This window comes from Saccoglossus kowalevskii, chromosome 3, assembly GCF_978046115.1.
Source record: "Saccoglossus kowalevskii chromosome 3, keSacKowa6.1, whole genome shotgun sequence".
NCBI classification, from domain to species: Eukaryota; Metazoa; Hemichordata; class Enteropneusta; family Harrimaniidae; genus Saccoglossus; species Saccoglossus kowalevskii.
Genome location: NC_140643.1, coordinates 41996843 through 42008886, shown reverse-complemented (window position 1 = coordinate 42008886; position 12044 = coordinate 41996843). Strand labels below are relative to the sequence as shown.

Here is a 12044-nt window from a genome sequence, read left to right as displayed (position 1 = left end):
ATAGTAAATATCGCATTTATTTTATTATAATTTGTGCGCCAGCTGACTGTGGCCACAATCGCGTTATTTCTAACATTGTGCACGCCTTTGATCAGGGATACGCAATGTTGCAATGTTACTGCTACTTCTGCATGCCATTGGCCACAGGGTCAGTATACTTTCAGATCCCAAAATAAGACCTCGTGACCCTTTAAAATGTCAAAAGAGACCCCTTTCCCATTTTGAAACATAATTTATAGACTAACGCATGCCCGTTGGTAGGCTTCTATTAGTATAGTGACCCTTACCGCGGGACAGACCAGGGACAGCCGTTCTCATCATGAGTGTAATTACATGATAAGTATGCCACCGTCTTCCTTTGACTAGTATTTGGCGACGCATACTTTTCAATATATTCTACATCTATGTTTATACTAAAAAAATAAAACACCGAAAAACAGGTCGATTCGAAGTTTATTTATAGATAAGTGTCCTGGTATTACTGAGTTTGTCATTTATTACAGTGTAATAGTTGCGTTCGTGGGTTTGCTTCAATACTTTGAAATGAAATTGGAAACACAATAATTGCATTTGGGAATTAAAAACATAATTAAAAAATATATGAGCGGGTAATTGCTTATTAGTATATAATGTTTGCACGCCATTAAACAAGTGCGGGCCTTTCTTTTTTCCCCTTATTTCGCTGCCATACAGCGCCCTCTTTTGACAAATTGTGTCATATAATGTAATGGATTGCTACACTTTGAAATGAACCATGTTATAGTACATCCATGTTGAAACCAAAGTGTCTAAAGCATTTTCAACCAGAAGGAATTGGTTATAAGGAATAAATAGTGTTAAACATTTCAAACAAACAATCTGACCACCACGTCTACTATTATGTAAGAACTGCAATATTGTTTAATACACCAGAAATGAAATATTTTCTGTCTTGCACGTCAGAACTATCGTTATCTTTTTGACAATAATGAAAAGGGAAGCTCAGGTGAACAAAAAGAGAACAGTCTCAGACGTAAAAACAGTTTGAGTTTTCTCTTTCCTCTGCTTAAATTTGAACCCACACACTTTCTGAGTTTTGTCATCTTCTTGCCCACAACCCTAGACAACGAACGGAAGCAAACATGCATGGTGTCCTATAGTGTGTTAACTGGGAGAATGTGTCCTATCCATACTCAGTATGTGGCAGGAAAATGTTAACGACTTTAAAAATACAATCGTTTCAATCTTTTATTTCTTGGTTTTTAATATTGAGTAAAGAAAAAAAAAACACAAACTGATAATATTCAAATATACATACAGTTTATTTCCATACATACTACATACATACCAGAAGTAATAATAAAGTTTCTTATGAAAAGGTTGACACGGGTACAACATAAAACTGAGACCTGTGTAACTCACATTGCAATATCGTATCTCGTTCAAACTTTTGTCATACACAAAAATATATAATATGGTAGTGACAAAAATAACGCAAATATTTCAGCTGCACATAACAAGCCTCAGTCTGTCATGTGATTGGTCATGTGACTGATAAGTGTTGGGCACAGGTAAAGACAAAAGAAAATATGTCACCCCTTCACTGGATTTGAAAGATTTGTTTCGAAATTATTTTTTCTTTATATCTTCAAAATTGGTCCTAAATGTAAGGTTTACATTGCTATAACAGTCTTTTGATTTGAGGTATCAAGTATTATAATGCTCCTGACATTTTCAAAAGATACATAAATGTAACAACACCACCTTCACTAAACCAAAACTGAGTCCATCAGGCAGTATACAAATAACAAAATACGTGGCAGCAACAGCATATGCTTAAAAACTATGCAAATATTTGCGCCATTAAATTTTAAAATCTGACAGTTTTTATCCAGCATTTTGACTCAGATATTAATAAATATTAAGCACATCTAGTAAGCATCTTTTATATTATTAATTAATAATTATTATTAATTAATTCGTTGGGAAAGTACTGATGACAAAAACATAATTTGACATCAGAAAATTACTTTCAATTCAATAACGTAATGAAATAAATCATTCATAAATCGTTTCTATGATAAAATTTTACTAAAAATTAAATAATATAGTTTGTATGTACTCTGTGCAAATATAAGAACAAACTACACTTTTCTAAACAAGTAATACAAGAAAATAGGAAGGCAGCCATTTTAAAATAATTGAAAATCCCCAAAAGCATGTAAATATTAAGAGTTTTTTATCATATTTTTATATAAAAAACTGGCCAGTTAATGTACAAATCAAAAAATATTACAAAATACCACCACCCAGATTTATTTATTTTAAAATGGCTGCTGACTTGATAGAATATAAAGTAAGAAGCTATGACATTAAATAAAATGCTAGAGCATATATATATAATAAAATATTGTATAGACCAAGGACTAAAAGAAGTAAATTTAAAGCTTTGCTGGACTTAGCTGTAAATCATTGTATATCTTTATTGAAAACAGCAAATATCCTAATGTCTGAAAAAGCACATAAATGAATGTAAATTTTGAGGCAACTCAGACCAGCCTTCGGGGAGACAAGCAGATATATAATAAAACAAAATTCCGTATATTTCAGAGCATATAGTAATCCTCTGTATAACACAACACAAGTGAGTACAGTACTTAAAAAATCCATTTTTCAAATTGAGATGCATAAATAGTCTCAATATACATAAATAAACATTGTTATTGTGATAATAACTTTATAATTGTCAGTACATTTATAGACAATCGGCAGTAAATTGGTTGATTTAACCAGCACACTATTCATTGAGTTTAAATTCAAGCAAGTACGCAAGACTGTTCGCTGAAAAAACTTGACCGATTCACACTAAACGATTACCAAACTTTTCCATATATCTGTGACTTTGGAAGTTTCATCTAATACACTTCATTTACACGGTGGTGATGATTAGTTGCAAGATTTCTGAATCAATCTCTTCATCTGTTTTGTAATCATGGTGGGAGTGATGATGGTGATGACCTTTTGTTTTCTTGGGAGACTTGTGTTGAGTTTTGGCACTCACATGAGGTACAAGAAGAATCAGGAAAGAGGCCATTATTAGCGAGACACCACTCAAGATAAAGGCACTGTCATAAACACCACTGATATCTCTCATCCAACCTACAAAAGAAGCAAACAAAGATATATTCAGTAAACATAGATGGTTAGGGATGAAGTATTATTTCTGCGAGGGATACGTGAATTGGTTAAATTTCTGTAATGATAATGTTTTCATTTATGGGGCTGATTGTTAATTATTTGTTATAAAAAATACAACGTCTCTTCTTTTTTTTCTTACCAGTAGTTTTTTCATGCAATTTTTGTATTTTAAATTTATGGTTTAGCCCTTAAATATAAATACACAATCGAGTGCTAGAAAAAAAAGCTGGATGATGAGCCCCCGCCAAGTTTCGTTTATATCTTTTAACCTCTTGCTGTAAAATGAGATCCTCTAAGTTTCTTTGCAAAAAGAAAGGTTTTGATACCTGCATGACTGGGAAAAAAAGCAAAATCTTGTTTTATAAGGTTCTTTCACCTCATGGAGCCGACTAAGTTACCCTGTGATTCAGTGCCATCTATAATGAGCATAGGACAGTTATACTTACCACCCAGTGGGGATCCAATCACATGACCAACACCCTGTAGTTGGAAAGAGAATGCAGATGTTGTACGAAAATTCTCAGGTCCAAAGTACTTTGTGCAAATCACTGGGATCATTGTAATATAGGAACCCATGAACAAACCAAAGACAGTGGCAGCAACCATTTGACCTGGAAGTGGAAATAAAGCCATAAGCAATATGCAATTGTAAAATATTAAACAACTAAGCATTATTTTTAACTGGCATTTAATTTCAAAACTTTGAAATTTGGTCATATTCACTCAGTTTTACATTCACATAGTTTCCATTAAACTCACGCAGTTTTATTGTAATTTTACCTGTACACATAGATGTAATTTAGTAAATTTTACTTATCAACAAAAATGGTGAAATTGAAAACACAGTGATTAACAATATATTTAACATGTGTATACATTGACACACAAATATTCCAGTGTATAATATAATACAATACCAAACAATGTAAATTCTAATGCATGACATAATACAATTGAAATTTCATTTCAGAAAATATCATTTTTGATGTTGCTGATTGGAGTATTTACAAACTATTATTATAGAGATTTGTTACTTTCATACCTGCATAGCTGAATAGGTATACGCTGGCAATGGCACATATGCCACATATTAAGGTGGATATACTGTAGATCAGAACTGGACTGGCACAACGTAAATTGCCCAAACAACCAAACATAATACGTCCAATGCTTTGTGTTATTCCCATGAATGCCACAAGCATGGAACCCTGGATATCCGGTAGACCATAGTCACGTGCACGCTTCACCTGAAATATACAAATTCAAACAAAACAAAAAATATAAGAATTTTGAATAAGAATGAAAAAGGGGAAGGGGGAACATCTAAGGAGAAATAAGAATAAGAAAACTGTTAGAAGTGTTCACAAGTACAGTTAAATCACACTATTGAATCGGTAATTCTTATGTTGATATCATTAATACATGAAATGATTGTAATTACTAAGGATGTTTCCATGATATATCATATGAATAATCATTATGTGAATGGGACCATTTTCCGTTCATTGCCCGATCCCACATTGTGCGTGAAATCAAACGTAGAAACAGGACAAAAAAGGGTAATAGCATTGTAGTGGACAAACGCGAAAGTAGTTTGAGGGTATTTTCATGATTATTAATGTGTGCATTTGATGATGGTCATTCTCACACACTTTTCACACAATACAAGAGATATTGCAGTGAGCGGAAAATCACCTAGTGAAGACATCATCTATAACAGACGTCAATTGCAGACTACTTCTATTGGCATCTACGTTGATCTCTGTATCGTTGGTTCACACGCGAAGTTCTTCAGATAGAAAACAGTTTCTATCTTGTCCTATAATTTTTTTTTTGTGTCTTCAATATTTTACCTCAAAGAAGGTACCATTACACCCAGTGATTAGACCAGACCATGTGCTCGTATGATAAATAAAGGGGACCGCAAGGTGGAGACTTCATCGTCAACTGGGGGCACAGCTCAGTGGCGCTGTTCTTCTATGTTGTGCACGATACTCAAGTCTAGGGGGATTGCTGATCAAGCTTTACTGTGTGCCGGGTCGAGAACCCTCTAGCACCCTCTTGTGGTAGTCTTGTGGAATCTTTGGGGGGGAGTACTATTTTCTTGGAATGCACGGTTCAGAAGACAATATACAGTTGGAAAATTCACCTAGCTGCTACCTATGACGTACTGGCTGAGTACCAGACGATTGAAAAAGAGAGAAAAATCCAATAAAATCGTTTCTTACGCTAAAATTGTGCTAAAACAATGAATGAGGGAGTGAGTGAGTGAGTGAGTGAGTGAGTGAGTGAGTGTGGATGATTTCTTTAAATGTGATTAATTTTCCTACTTACCAAATGTGATGTAACAATAGCATGACCGCTGTAATGGAACAAGAAACATAGTTGTATTACAACGAACACAGGTTGTTTCCACAAAGAGAAATCCATCACTCGATTGATCACTTTCAGGCTCTTCTTCAGTCTCTTTTTAAACTTCTCAAAACAACTGGAAATGTTCCATTTTGGTTTCTCCGCCAGTATTTCAGGTTGTGCAGGAATTTCTTCCTGAGCAGCTGGTTGTATGACATCATCGGAACCCTCACTCTCAGTTGATTCAGCGTAATTGTGTGGCATCCAAAGGAATCCAGACCCGTAAGACAAACCAGCCATTGCCAATAACGTAGACTGTGCAAATGTTTCGTCTTCATCTTCAGATGATGACTCACTACTAATACTATGATGGCGCCAAACATCATTTGGGGAAAACTGTTGATATTGCTGACTATTATTATTGTTTTTATTAATAACAGTATTTGTTTTCACATCGTCTACCAATTCTACTCGAATTTCAGGCCGCCACGTATTCTTGGTATTTCGGTAATAATTATCACCATTAACTTTCATCAGTTCCTCTTTCTCTGTTGGTTCTTTCTCCATTTCTTCACAGAAGTCACATTCGTTTGGATTCTTACTCTTCTTCTTCTTTTTCTTCACGATCGGTGTGAGGGGACGTAAGAGGGCAGCAGCCACACACAAATTCAATGTGAGCCCACTCAAAATCATGAAAGTCGCTCGCCAGCCGTACATATCTACGAGAGTTTGCAAAATGAATGCCATAGCACATTGTCCGATTCCTGTGCCTGCCAATGCTATACCCATAGCAATAGAAAGTCTCTTATGGAAGTACCTAGCGACCATCACGTAGGAGGGAAGATGAACAAAACTGTAACCTATTCCTGTAAATGAAAAACAAAATAAAAATAGAAAAAAATTATAGATTGAATACTTGACATATTAAATATTGAGAGTAGATGGCAAAACACAATAAATAACATGGCTCCTTGATATAAAAAAAAGTAACTATAAAATATATATACAAATAACATAATTACAAATATTGACATTTTAAATGATCCATGATGTTTAGGTGAATCTGAAAAAGTTACAGAAATAATTATAACATTAAATTATTATAAATACCATATTATATAGACAATGTTTTGTTACTTATTACATGGAACTATCAATAGACAAAATATGTGAATTGCTTGGTGGAACTTACCTAACAGAACTCCATAGCTCAGGTAGAGCTGTGACAGACTTGTAGCGAATGAACTCGCCATCAGAGCTACAGAAGATATGATACCTCCAATCATAGCAATTCGTCGGTGACCAAATCTCTCAGCCAGATAAGCAGAGAATGAATTAGTTAAAACAGTAACCATAAGGACCAAAGAACCTACCCAAGCTGGGGGGACAGAAGGAACAAAGAAGTTTAAATGATCGAGAAAATATCATCAGAAGAGACAGTGTATTTACTTAGAGGAACTACATTAACATATTAGTTTTAAAAGACAAAACTTGCAAAATAGTAGTTCCACAAAGTAAACACATCACAACAATTGATGATAATATTAAATCAAACCTACCGTGTTGTCATCAGTCAACATGTATGGGGGAAAAATAACTGAAGATGCATCATGGGATACTAATACTTGAATGAAATACAAATGGTGAAATGAGTGTGAATGTAATAAAGTGTGAGAACATGGTATTTTATCAGAACCAATAATGCATGTCACTTGGCATGATTAAAGGGTGATCGCGCAGTAGGAAAACACAAACATATACAATAAGTTAGACATGTATAAAAGTGAACATCAATATATTCATAAATTGTTACATTACATAAGAGTTTGATCCTGAAAAATGCAACAGAAATAAGGTAAAATGTTACATTACTATTTGCCCCCATGGCAACAGGTGTTTTTTTACAATATTGATACTCTTTTATAGAAATGAAGATCATAATCATACCTTGTCCTACATACATATGATGCAAGACATTTTAATTGAGCAGTGCAAGCCAGAGTAAAAGACCACCGTCCGTGACCAAACAGCCCACTTTGACAGCGACAAGAAGCTAAAAAACATGACTGAAAGTCAGAATAATTGTGGAATTGCACACAACTGAAAGTAGATTTAGGCATACCTGTTTCCATCTTCGCTGATTTTTAAATACTTACATTATTTGGTTCCATGTTATTTTTACACTGTGATCAAACTTTAGTACTTATAGCATTGATTTCAGGTTGCTTGAAATTATTGACAACTGCTCCCCCTGGGCTGCAGTCAAGCCCTATAATAGTGAAATAATCTGTTATAGCTATGACTCTATGAACAGTTAATTTATTTTTGGATACCATTAATTATGATAGATCCTAGACAATCTTTTTTCATCAGATTTTTTAAATCCCAAATACACCCTTGACCTTGAACAATTGAATCACTTAAGCACTCTATTAAGTCCTCCTCAAATACAAGGTTACAGCATGTAAATGTAATTCATGGGTTGATGTGTTAATTGAATGTTAATACTCCAGAACAGTAAATTCACTGGCAAGAAATCTCTACATTTTATCTAAGTGTTAAAAACTATAAGAAAATGTGCTAATTGGATCAACAAAACAAAAAACATTATTAAAGTTTTAAGAAATTATTGCAATTTATGTTGTCATCCATAAATAAACACTGACAATTGAAAATACTGGAATGTTCAAAAGCACCCAAAAATATTACATTTTCACCACCAGACTTGAAATGAACTCTAATTTTGGAGCCAACAAAAGAAAATTAAATCAATTTTCAGTATTTACTCAAAAAAACTTGGCTATTTTTGACTCAATCTTCTGAAGAAAATTGCAGACTATATGTGAGACTATTTTGTCAATTTGTGATGAAAAGAGGGAACTGGTGGTGAAAATGTTAAGTTTTATTTATGTTGTTCCACATATAGCACAATGAATTTGGTATAGGATGAATACCATAAATATCCATGATGGTCACATCAATAAACAGCAAATCACCACGGCGTTGAACTCCTGTTCAGAAAAAGACATAAATGAGCTTTCTATATTTAAATTTCACCCACACCCGGATTCGCAACCCACCCACCAAGTAAAAATGGTTCAGTCTGACGAATGGTTGGCTTTGTTGAAACGTAGTGCCAAAAGTATGACAGTTGTGACAGCGTTTTTAGGCTTTACCAGGTAGGAACTATCAAATTTATATGTACTACGTGCAAATAAAATATTAAAGAACAATGTACTGTTATGGATTTTGTGATTTGACATGTTTTACGTTGCCAGAGACACTAACAAATGTGATCCTTCATGCTTCAAGTTATCGTATGGTCAAAGGCTATCGATAAAAACGATTTAAAAACGATTATCGCATTGAAACAATACACTTACAGACACTTCTTATCTCCGACAAAAATATAAATTATTCGGCAACTTGTTACTATACAATATATACAGTAAAGTGACAGCCCGGGATTGTGACCCCACTATTAGTAATAGTACAACACTGTTGATCGACAAACCCCGTATGAAATCTATGCTATAATAATTAAATTTATGTTCATTAAACTAAATATCACACACATTGGAAAAGGGGACACTAGAGAGAGATAGAAAGAGAGAGAAAAACAGAAGAATGGCAAAGATTCGCGCCGCAAAATTGGATATACATGTACATTGTTTTGAGTGGAGACGATAGGGTAACCAGTTGCACTGCTGGGGGTGAAAACCTATTGTGTGCGAACTTTAACTGCGCAGACTCAGTAAGTGTAATCAATGGGAGTCCTTATTGTGCCATTTTATAGGTTCATCAGCTGAGCTAGAACAGCTGATTGTGGAGTTGCGCCGGTAAGAAAAACTACCGATTGCCGCTATGGTGGCTGACTAAATGAATGAATGACCCGAACAATTCTACACAGAGTACACATGATATGTTTTATATAATGTTATAAAAAATATCCCTCCACCAAACCAAACGATGTGTTTCCTTACCTCGATAGAAGTGGATTTTTCAGAAAATTTTCACTGCGTACAAACTAACACAAAGAGCACTATATCTCATTGTATTTCGTACCAAAATTGTTTAAATGGCAATATTGACCAGCTGTTATCGCTGAACAGCTTCAAAATACTAAACATTCAAAACTCCTCAAGTTGGAGACCGATAAATATATATATATTGGGGAGAGGGCTTTTTAATATTTAAAAAAAAAAAATGAGTACAAAACTCCGCAAATGTGATCATTAAATACAAAATATAAATAATGTTACCTGTTTCAGCCTGGCTTCCACCAAATGCATCTAATAGCGCTACGTAGAGGACACCGAAGGAAAAAAATCCCCCAGCGACTAGCATGAAGACAAGGAACATTGCGGCGACCACAAACCATCCAAAGCCCCCATCTGGGGCTTTGTACGTAACATGATGGTGTCTTTTGCACTTAGCCATCACTGCCTATGTGAGATTAGACAGACTGGCTGCAATGAAATCAATCCAAAAATCGCAGATAAAAATGTTGGCTATTTTTTTTAAGATAAGAAATTTTAGGACAAAGACCTCGAGCAAGCCATCACTACAGTATTGCAGAAGCCAACTGAAATATTTTCCCCACTTTCGCAATACCCGGTTCTCGCGAGCTAAAAACTGGTTCTCACTAGTTCAACCGAGTTGTTTATGTCGATCAGCTGACAGAGGGACGACTTTATAATACACGCATGCGCAATGCAAACGTCAACGATTTCATTGTATCCTAAAATAGTAAGGCCGAGTTCATATTATCAACCACGACGGGGTGATCACGTTACATGATGCAATCAGCGAAAAGGTGTGCAGCGACCCATTTAATACTGAATAGTGAGCTGATTAGATAAATATAGCTGATTTGTTCACTATTTCTAGGATTTTAGTATTGTTCCTGAAATCAGCGGTCGTTTGGTTTTGCACCCATCTCGATTGTGTTTCGTTCACAAACCGTCCCTGTATAAATGGCGCCATACCTCCCATTTCGTTGTATGTGACAATATATGGTTGGGTCTTATTTTCTATGACGTGCGACCGGGTTCCAGAATTTTTTGAAGAATAATAATGAAATGTGTTTATGCGGTTCAATCCAGGGACGTTGTATTTAAACAAATCCAATGACTATAATATTGTTTACCGGGACAGTGTATGGATGGATTGGATCATGGGTGAGGCTGAATGTTGGCGATACGCGGGTGGCACAACTATTGTGAACTGTAATTTGTGTTTTGTGCATTGCCATAAATTTGGTTAAATTTACCGCGGGGGACTGTTCAATGATTCGGTGAGCAAAATTTTGCTCGCTGGATCAGTAAAAAAAATTCTTGTCGTCAATGGTAAGCAAAATTTCCCCAGGAAACAGATAAGGGACCACAATTTGGGAGGTTAAAAATTAGCTGCTATTCAATATTTATATTTAATAGAAAATGAGCTTTTTTAAATGTAGTATTACTACATATGCCGCTATGTTGAAACAAGGGGGAAATTTCTGGGTACCTTTGTATGTGAAAAAGATTCCCCTTGGTTTTAAAAGGCCCGGCAAATCCTTACTCTGTTTCAAGAGAAGATTTTGCTCACCGTTTATGAAAATATACCTTTATCTGATTTGATGATGTTGCAAAATGTTATTCACTGAATTTTGCTCATCACTTTATTCATCCTCCTACCACAGTCATTCTACAAATACTAGCCGAGTCGACGCGTGATGACGTAATTTGGAATATAAGTTCAAGACAAAGCAATTCAGAAGACAAACTACTGGGGAGAAAGTCACCCTACACTTTCCGAGAAAAGAAAATGGCAAATTGCCCATCATGATTAAAGAATCGAAATCACCCAACATAAGTACGCTCACAGTGACCATGGCGGCTATGGTGGGCAATCATTTAATTACAAATCGTCCATACGGCTGTAGATCTCGAGTCTGGTCGATTTATTTTACTGTGTAACCTCGTATCTATTTGCTTTATTTCTCTCATATATATGTGTGCATGCAAGTCGGAGGAAAACCGAACAAACGCTTGACTGTAAAATAACAGGGTAAATTTATTTAAATGGCTGCAGAAAATGAACAGGTAAGCCTTTCGAGGTAACCTGGATGTCAATATGGCGCACTCGTATCGGCAAAAAATGTGCCGGTTCATACGTAGTTCAAACAATCATTAAAACACGCATCCAAGGACTACCATGTATTAATTCTGTAATAAATAAATTCCAACCCGTCAAGGATAGATCAAAACAATTGGGCGATTCTTCAATATAACGTGTTTCATTGAATTTCACAAGATAGTGGCGGGATTCGCCAGTTGCCCCACTCCTGGTGCTTAAAAGTATCATGATATTATTAAAATGTGGTAAGTTTAAGCCCCCAACTGTAGTGGCTTTGTGGTCGACATTTAAGGCAGCGCGAATGAGGTTGACATTCAAGGTAGAAACAATGTTTATATGCAAATGCACAGTCAGGCTTTTTTTTCCCAGCATTCCACTATTAAATCGAGGCCAAT

The 12044-nt window shown here is 35.2% G+C and overlaps 1 protein-coding gene across 4 annotated transcripts; it reads right to left on the bottom strand.

The window, feature by feature from the left end:
- Nucleotides 1–1277: 1277 nt before the first annotated feature.
- Nucleotides 1278–10200, bottom strand: LOC100376551 (monocarboxylate transporter 12-like). 4 transcript variants are annotated; one of them, XM_085497231.1, is made up of 8 exons: nt 9792–9932; nt 8484–8540; nt 7686–7798; nt 6722–6907; nt 5512–6395; nt 4220–4424; nt 3624–3788; nt 1278–3138 (listed from the first exon to the last, which is right to left on the bottom strand). In XM_085497231.1, exons 4-8 carry the CDS (start codon nt 6882–6884, stop codon nt 2909–2911), a joined length of 1647 nt encoding a protein of 548 aa, XP_085353357.1. In that variant the 5' UTR covers nt 6885–6907; nt 7686–7798; nt 8484–8540; nt 9792–9932; the 3' UTR covers nt 1278–2908. The 4 variants fall into 4 exon arrangements, with proteins under 4 accessions (XP_085353357.1, XP_085353358.1, XP_002730659.3 ...); XM_085497232.1 differs by lacking the exon at nt 8484–8540 and having other exon boundaries at nt 9792–9910; XM_002730613.4 differs by lacking the exons at nt 7686–7798; nt 8484–8540 and having other exon boundaries at nt 9792–10200.
- Between the last annotated feature and the right edge of the window lie 1844 nt (nt 10201–12044).

Excerpts from the sequence above, each read along its gene's own strand:
- LOC100376551 (XM_002730613.4), bottom strand. The coding sequence starts at position 9,969 with ATGGCTAAGTGCAAAAGACACCATCATGTTACGTACAAAGCCCCAGAT. Across the intron at positions 4,425-5,511 it reads CTATTGTTACATCACATTTG|GTGAAGCGTGCACGTGACTA; the intron begins GTAAGTAGGAAA and ends TGTATATTTCAG. Across the intron at positions 3,789-4,219 it reads ATACCTATTCAGCTATGCAG|GTCAAATGGTTGCTGCCACT; the intron begins GTATGAAAGTAA and ends TTCCACTTCCAG.